An 8872-nucleotide genomic window follows, 5' to 3' on the forward strand; every position below is an offset into this window, starting at 1 on the left:
CCAGGCGGAGATAGGCCTTCTCATCGGGACCGAGAAGGCCTATCTCAGGCAACCACAGACTGGTAGAACATCTGCAGCAGTTTGCTGCAGACATTAAAAGACCTGAGCCTTCTCAGGAAGAACAGTCTGCTCTGTCCCTTCCTGTAGGGCCTCGATGTTGTTCGTCCAGTCCAGTTTACTATCACTTGACCCAGGGTTGTTCCCAGCCTAGTGCGACTCAAGGTTCTTTGGTAGACTATTGCATTGGTCCATTCATTGAAGATGAACACAATGCCACATCCTTTACTAGGCTCACCCACCAACAGTGCAGGTGCTGAACTGCTGATCCGAATGTATAGGTAAAAACCATATTATGCGTTTTCATCAATAAATAAATAAATGGCCAAAAAAAATTCGCTTGTGCGCTCACATTCTTTGGGGGCCCACTAATACATTCTTTCATGGGCCCCAGAATCTACAGCTACGCCCCTGCTTCAGCCTATTCCTTTTTTTCGGTCGTTGATTTTGGATTTTGTATGTTTTTTCTTTGTGTGCAATTTTTTGCAGTGGAGCACTTTTCTCATAACGATGATCATGGAATAAACCGCTAGTCTTGATCCGAGCGTTTATTTTTTTTAACATGTGGGTATTTCCACTCGATTCTTCAGGTCTTCCCTAACCTACACACCCAAGACAAACTTTGATTTGTGTAGGCGCAGTAGCCCATCTTCACCGTTAGCTGAAAATAGCCCAGATTTTCCAGCAGCCTATGGGTTAAGTCGTTAAGATAATGTGTGTTTTGAGTTGAGAGGGTTTTAAGTTCAAAGCTCAAAGGTAGCTTTGGGAGGTGCAGGGAACATTTCATCAGCGACTCAGTGCATGTGTGTGTTCCTGTGGGTCGCCCATCGCATGTGTGTGTGTGTGTGTGTGTGTGTTAATCCATAGTGGATCTTCATCGTCATCGTCATAGTATGGTATGGTTTATTTCTTAATCCCAGAGGGGAAACATGGTTTGCCACCAGAGCGAATACAAATATACAAACATGAAAGAAACAATTACATGATATACAATACAAGAAGATACACAACACAGTAAGAAGAGGAGAGCCTCTCAACACAGTGCTAACGGTGTTCGTTACAAAACGGAACCGCAGCAGGAACAAAGGACCTTCTCAATCGCTCAGTAGAGCATCGAGGCATCAACAACCTATCAATGAGCTTCGCAGAGCATCAAAAATGATGAACAGCGGGTGACCTTCAAAGGAAGAAATGGTGTTCAGTTTAGTTCTAGTTCGCTTGGCTATGATGACCTCCAAGGAATCAGGAGGGAGGCCAATCACTGAGGCAGCCTTTTTAATGACTTTATTTATACGTTTTTTTGTCAGAAACCATGATGCTGCCCCCATAAACATTTTAAATGTTTTTTTATAAAAGAATATCAGCGATCAGTGATTGATTGATTTGATTGATTGATTGAAAACTTTATTAACAGATTGCAGAATGGGTACAATACAGTACAGCTCAATACTAATAATTGTTAACCAACTAGCCTGTAAGACAGTCCACTCTGGCCTGACTTAAGACAGTCCACTCTGGCCTGACTTAACCTGCCACCATCCAGTAGATTTCTTTTTCTCTCTTTTAGACATGCATCATGAATCTTATATTCAGAGTGCTGATGTGTAAAATATAGTTGACCTCCTGAAGTCGTAAAGTGTGGCTTAGAACAGCGCTACCAAAGATATAACATCTGTGTCACACATGACATGACAGAATCTGACCTGTAGGTGGCAGTGTCTAAATCAGGCCGCAGGTTTCCTATCGAGCAGACCTTGACCCGTGGGTTATTTGGTTGAACCCGTCGAGGACAACCAGCAAGCAAACCCCCCATACTACACATGTTTCATATTCTCCCGTTCCATTCCATTGTTCATCCGTATTATCCGTACTACAAATACTGCACTACAAGAGGGTAATACTGCACTACAAGAGGGTAATACTGCACTACAAGAGGGTAATACTGCACTACAAGAGGGTAATACTGCACTACAAGAGGGTAATACTGCACTACAAGAGGGTAATACTGCACCACAAGAGGGTAATACTGCACTACAAGAGGTTAATACTGCACCACAAGAGGGTAATACTGCACTACAAGAGGTTAATACTGCACTACAAGAGGGTAATACTGCACTACAAGAGGGTAATACTGCACCACAAGAGGGTAATACTGCACTACAAGAGGTTAATACTGCACTACAAGAGGGTAATACTGCACTACAAGAGGGTAATACTGCACCACAAGAGGGTAATACTGCACTACAAGAGGTTAATACTGCACCACAAGAGGGTAATACTGCACTACAAGAGGTTAATACTGCACTACAAGAGGGTAATACTGCACTACAAGAGGGTAATACTGCACCACAAGAGGGTAATACTGCACTACAAGAGGTTAATACTGCACCACAAGAGGGTAATACTGCACTACAAGAGGGTAATACTGCACTACAAGAGGTTAATACTGCACCACAAGAGGTTAATACTGCACCACAAGAGGGTAATACTGCACTACAAGAGGGTAATACTGCACTACAAGAGGGTAATACTGCACTACAAGAGGGTAATACTGCACTACAAGAGGGTAATACTGCACCACAAGAGGTTAATACTGCACCACAAGAGGTTAATACTGCACCACAAGAGGGTAATACTGCACCACAAGAGGGTAATACTGCACCACAAGAGGTTAATACTGCACCACAAGAGGGTAATACTGCACCACAAGAGGGTAATACTGCACCACAAGAGGGTAATACTGCACCACAAGAGGTTAATACTGCACTACAAGAGGGTAATACTGCACTACAAGAGAGTAATACTGCACTACAAGAGGTTAATACTGCACCACAAGAGGGTAATACTGCACCACAAGAGGTTAATACTGCACCACAAGAGGGTAATACTGCACCACAAGAGGGTAATACTGCACCACAAGAGGGTAATACTGCACCACAAGAGGTTAATACTGCACTACAAGAGGGTAATACTGCACTACAAGAGAGTAATACTGCACCACAAGAGGGTAATACTGCACTACAAGAGGTTAATACTGCACTACAAGAGGGTAATACTGCACTACAAGAGGGTAATACTGCACTACAAGAGGGTAATACTGCACCACAAGAGGGTAATACTGCACTACAAGAGGGTAATACTGCACTACAAGAGGGTAATACTGCACTACAAGAGGGTAATACTGCACCACAAGAGGGTAATACTGCACTACAAGAGGGTAATACTGCACTACAAGAGGGTAATACTGCACCACAAGAGGGTAATACTGCACCACAAGAGGTTAATACTGCACTACAAGAGGGTAATACTGCACTACAAGAGGTTAATACTGCACTACAAGAGGGTAATACTGCACCACAAGAGGGTAATACTGCACCACAAGAGGTTAATACTGCACCACAAGAGGGTAATACTGCACTACAAGAGGGTAATACTGCACTACAAGAGGTTAATACTGCACTACAAGAGGGTAATACTGCACTACAAGAGGGTAATACTGCACTACAAGAGGGTAATACTGCACTACAAGAGGGTAATACTGCACCACAAGAGGGTAATACTGCACTACAAGAGGGTAATACTGCACCACAAGAGGGTAATACTGCACTACAAGAGGGTAATACTGCACCACAAGAGGGTAATACTGCACCACAAGAGGTTAATACTGCACCACAAGAGGGTAATACTGCACTACAAGAGGGTAATACTGCACTACAAGAGGGTAATACTGCACCACAAGAGGTTAATACTGCACCACAAGAGGGTAATACTGCACTACAAGAGGGTAATACTGCACCACAAGAGGGTAATACTGCACTACAAGAGGGTAATACTGCACTACAAGAGGGTAAATACTGCACTACAAGAGGGTAATACTGCACTACAAGAGGGTAAATACTGTCCATAGGGACTGTAATTATTGTTAGAAAAAACAATCATTGTCTTTGTACATTGAGGTAGGGAAAAACTATGATTGTATACAAGTGAATCATTCGGTTTCCAAAGACGACATATAAAGAGAGAGCAGGTGTAACAAGAACGGTGATTATCTGTCACCAGCAGCGAGGAGGAGGATGAGTTGAGAACCTGGAAGGTCTCACCAGCAGCGAGGAGGAGGATGAGTTGAGAACCTGGAAGGTATCACCAGCAGCGAGGAGGAGGATGAGTCGAGAACCTGGAAGGTGTCACCAGCAGCGAGGGATCGACACCAGCGGAACTTAAACCAGGCCCTGAACACACTGTGCTGCCAGATAGGCCGTCTGAAGAGTGACCTCTCTAGACTAGACTGTGCTGACCAGGAGCACGCGTCCTGTGGAGGCCTCGTCCCTCAAGACACACACTTCAAGTCGGCAACGAGTAGAATGACAATGGCAATGCAATTTGATTGTTTGCTTGTAAAGATGGTTTAATACAAATAATAAAAAATAATAATTTCTTTACCAAGTCTTGTTTTATCACACACTGTCGCGAGGGACAGATCGTACAACAAATGTAATTCCAAATAAGGAAAAGTCTGTCCACAGAATATCAGCATAAGTACAATAAAAGCATGTTATCAAAATCCGTAGGAGTAGACAGATACTGTATTTTCATTGACCAAAGTAAAGATTACACTACGTGTAAATGAACAGGAGGCTATAGCAGGTATTTTGATGATTAGAATCATTGTCAGAAACACGACACAAGGAGAAGACAGTTCGTGGCAGTTGTCGGCAGGGGCGTAGCTGGGGGGGGGGGGGTAGCTTAGGATGATTCCAAGGGCCCAGCACTGGGGGGGGGGGGCCCAAAAAAAAAAAAAAAAATAAAATGTACTAGACATCACTCAGGTGTATTATTGATGCTCTCATTGATACTATGTTTGTTTCTGAAGTGTGTGTGTGTGTATGTGTGTGTGTGTATGTGTGTGTGTGTGTGAGATATATAGAGAGAGAGGGGGGGCTTTGGTAGACTATTGCATTGGTCCATTAATTTAAGATGAATGCAATGCGACATCCTTTACTAGGCTCACCCACCAACAGTGCAGGTGCTGAATTGCTGATCCGAATGTATAGGTAAAAACCATATTATGCGTTTTCATCAATAAAAAAATGGCCAAAAAAATTTCCGCTTGCGCGCTCGCATTCACTGGGGGCCTACAAATACATTCTTTCATGGGGCCCAGAATCTGGAGCTACACCCCTGGTTGTCGGCATCATTGTCTGGGAGTGTCGGGGAGTGGACTCACTCGAAGTAAACGGCGTAGACACTGGCCACGGCGAAGAGGGACCTGTTCTTGAAGGTGTGGGAGGAGAAGGTGTCGCTGGTCGCGTCCCAAAGGCAGCGGCTGCCGATGCGCATGTTCTGGTCACTGAGCTGGCCGATGGTGATGAGAACGATGATCTTGTATCTGGGGATCATCAGATCCTTCACTCTGGCCTTTATTACCTGGGGGGGGGGGGGTTAAATCAGAATAAAAGAGCCATAGAGAATTTTAAGGTCAAACAAGGTAAAGATTTCAGTTTTATGCACTTTTTTTGGAATCTAATATAAATGAGCTCTTGCTAGAACAGCAGCTATATCGTTTCACCGAGTAGCAGCCTCTTCTCATTGAATGTTCTGAATGTTCCCGAATTTCCCGATGAATTGAAAATGGGGGGACCCCGATGTAAACAAGACGAAAGTCTTTCTCTGGTCTGCATCCCCTTAACAATTGTGTGTATTGAGCCGTACTGTATTGTACCCATTCTGTGCAATCTGTTAAAGGGGAACTATCTTATAAATGGCCTTTTTCAGTGTTTAGCATTGTTTCCTAGCTATGTGGACTTATATTAATATGATCTATGTCTCTAATTCTCATATTGGCGCATTCTTCCAATTACCCTCTCACAATATTCACCCTCACTGAACTGAGTCATCTGAAAATGTGCTGATTTGTGATGTCAGAGAGACTCAGCTGCATGATAATCAGCTGAGACTCACACACACTCCACACAGTTCCCACCGTGGTTGGAGCCCAGGCTCAAAACGGCTTAAGATCTTGAGGTAGAAAAATGCTGTTTTTGAGGACTTGATTAGAAATACAAAACGATGAATTAAAAAAAAATAAAAAATTACAGAGGTGTTCCATAAACTCACAGGAATTGTGTAAAAGTGCCCAAATAGTGAAAGAAATGGTAAAATAGTTCCCCTTTAATACATATTTCAATCAATCAATCAATCAAACCCCTCTCACCTCAGATATGGTCTTGGTCATCTGCCGACACAGCTCGGCGTCGTAGCGCTCCCGCTGCAGGTAGCTGGAGAGCACGTCCTGCAGTATGGCGTTCACCGTGAGGACAGGGAAGCGCTGACACGGCCCTGTTGAAGAAGGAGGAACACACCCATTCATATTTTTTTTTTCAATATATTTCTTTTTGCATTTTTCAATTTTACAAACAGTTTGCAATGAATAGATTCCCCCCCTCCCTGTTTTTTCTCCCTCCCTCCCTCCACCCCCCCCCCCCCCCCCCCCTTGAGACAAGTCCATTGGAGTGTATGGAGCATAAACATGTGGCCTCTGTATCAGAGGAGAACAGCGAGAAAAATAACAATGACAGTATTACTATTTACGACAGTGTCGGTTATAACAGACCCCCCTCCCTTCCCCCCCAAATAATAACCCCCCCCCCCCCCCACAACCCTCCCCATTACTGTCGTTGTCAGAACAAGGTATCTGAGTCATATTACGGAGTACAGGTCAATTGCAATTGTTACTGTACACAGTCAATATAATTACTGTGCAAGTGCCCTAACGGTATTGCCTGGGTGCAGGGTTAGAGTTTGGGTCTCACCCATCCGGTAGGTGTTCTCCATCGGCACCGGAGGGCGGCTGCCGTCGTCATGGTGACCCGACTCCTCCATGTAGGACACGGTGCTCATGGAGCTGAAAGCACATCACAATAGTAGCGGAGATTGCGCTCGTCACCAGTGCAAGAGACTCCGGTCTCGAATCCCGGTGTCAGCGTTGCCTGCGGCTTGGGCCAGTCGTCATACTATCTCAATTGGCAGAGTCAGCGGGTGGAAAGTCGATGGGTGGGGATTTGGACGTTGTGGACAGCGACTCCTACAGGTCGGTCGGGGGACGCCTGTACAGCCGAGACAGGAAGTAGCGGGGGCAGCGTGAGCCTCCCACGCGTTACACCTCGCCACTGAGAGTCCGCGCTGTCTGGTGAAAAGATGCGACAGGCTGCCTCCTCGTGTACCGGAGGGGACACGTGATGCAAGGCTTCTGTCCTCACTGCAGCCGACCAGTGGGGGGCATAGTCGAGCAACGTTCAACACAGGGGAGGGGGGAATTGGAAATACGAAATTGGGATGGGAGAAAAATAGAAAAATAAGGAGAAAAAGTGGATACAAAAAAAAGAGAGAAGTTATCTGCGTGCTTTAGGCATGCTTCAGAGATGCAGCGGGCGCCTGCCAGACAAATTCATTCATTATTGCTCTACTTTTCATATAAGTTCCTTTCTGAATATCAGTGCTATAAGTGCAGATGTCTGATTGTACTCATTTCTGGATGACATAGCATAGCAAATATTGGAAAGGTTGAAAGAACAACAACAACAACAACAACAACAAAAGAAGAAGAAGGAAATAGTAAATAGATGGATCTGCCACATCCAGCCCACTCACTCCTTGGTTTTGCCCACTGTTTCCTTGGCTCTGACCTCATGGCTGCCCAGTGAAGACAGGCTGCCCCTCTTCTTCAGGAGACGCGCTGCCTTCTCCTTGGCCAGGTCACACATGATGATAGCTCTGCTCCTCTTCTTCACAGCAGGAGGAGGAAGCACAACAAACAGTCAGTACCTCCTGCAGCCTCTAGGGGCCGCTCTCCTCCCTGGAGTCACGTTACTGATAATCACTCACTCACTGGACTATCTCAAGCCAGAAACAACTATTGGGTTATTATTTTTTCACGATGCAACATTTTGAATATTTATTTTAATCACAACTTGAGATACATTAATAATAATAATAATACATTTTATTTGGAGGCGCCTTTCAAAACACCCAAGGTCACCTTATATACAGGGCATAAAAACAAGACAGTCAAAATTACAAACAACGGTCTTGGCCAAAGTGTCATTCGCAGTGAAGTCGTAGATGAAGATACTCAGACACGTGTGATTGCCTTGCGTTGTTTATTTCACTTGGTTTAATTAAGAACCCAATGAGACTGACTGTTGACAGTCGAGTGTCCCTCTGTTGCATCGTGTATCCAGAAGACCAATGTACAGTTTCTTCCCCCTCAAATGTATGTACTCTCTTTTTAGACTCTTCTTGTATCACAAACAGTACTGTATATTTGTAGATCTGGTATGTCATAAAAGTATAGATGTAGCAGTACTGTCTGTATGTCATATATGTTATGATGATGAATTGAAAATGGGGGACCCTGATGTAAACAAGACGAAAGTCTTTCTCTGGTCTGCATCCCCTTAACAATTGTGTGTATTGAGCCGTACTGTTGTACCCATTCTGCAATCTGTTAATAAAGTTTTCAATCAATCAATCAATCAATCAATCCGCGCGATCCACGGAAGATCTCACATTACAAGTGAAGATCGCAAATTACACAAAGTCCAAAAAGCTTCATGTTTAGTTTAGCAGAGGGAGTCAGGAGGGTTAGTTTCATGCTAGCAGAGGTAAGTTAGTCAGAAGGGGATTCATTCTTACCGAATTCAGGATCTCGTGAATTGAACAGGAAACATTTGAACTCACCGAGCCGAGGAACGTTTGATAGTGTTGTCCTGGCAACCCTCGATCTAGGGGGCGGGCCTTCCCCATCCCCGCCCCCAGT

At 44.5% G+C, this 8872-nt stretch overlaps 1 protein-coding gene across 1 annotated transcript; it reads right to left on the bottom strand.

Moving 5' to 3' along the window:
- Positions 1-5277: 5277 nt before the first annotated feature.
- On the bottom strand, positions 5278-8775 carry dynlt5 (dynein light chain Tctex-type family member 5; the record flags this gene model as incomplete). The annotated part of the gene is made up of 5 exons (XM_084338217.1): positions 8749-8775; positions 7705-7838; positions 6867-6958; positions 6269-6393; positions 5278-5481 (listed from the first exon to the last, which is right to left on the bottom strand). The coding sequence occupies exons 2-5, from the start codon at positions 7815-7817 to the stop codon at positions 5278-5280; spliced, it is 534 nt and encodes a 177-aa protein (XP_084194343.1). The 5' UTR covers positions 7818-7838; positions 8749-8775.
- Positions 8776-8872: the final 97 nt, after the last annotated feature.

Source organism: Notolepis coatsorum (assembly GCF_963971535.1).
Source record: "Notolepis coatsorum genome assembly, chromosome: 2".
Lineage (NCBI taxonomy): Eukaryota > Metazoa > Chordata > Actinopteri > Aulopiformes > Paralepididae > Notolepis > Notolepis coatsorum.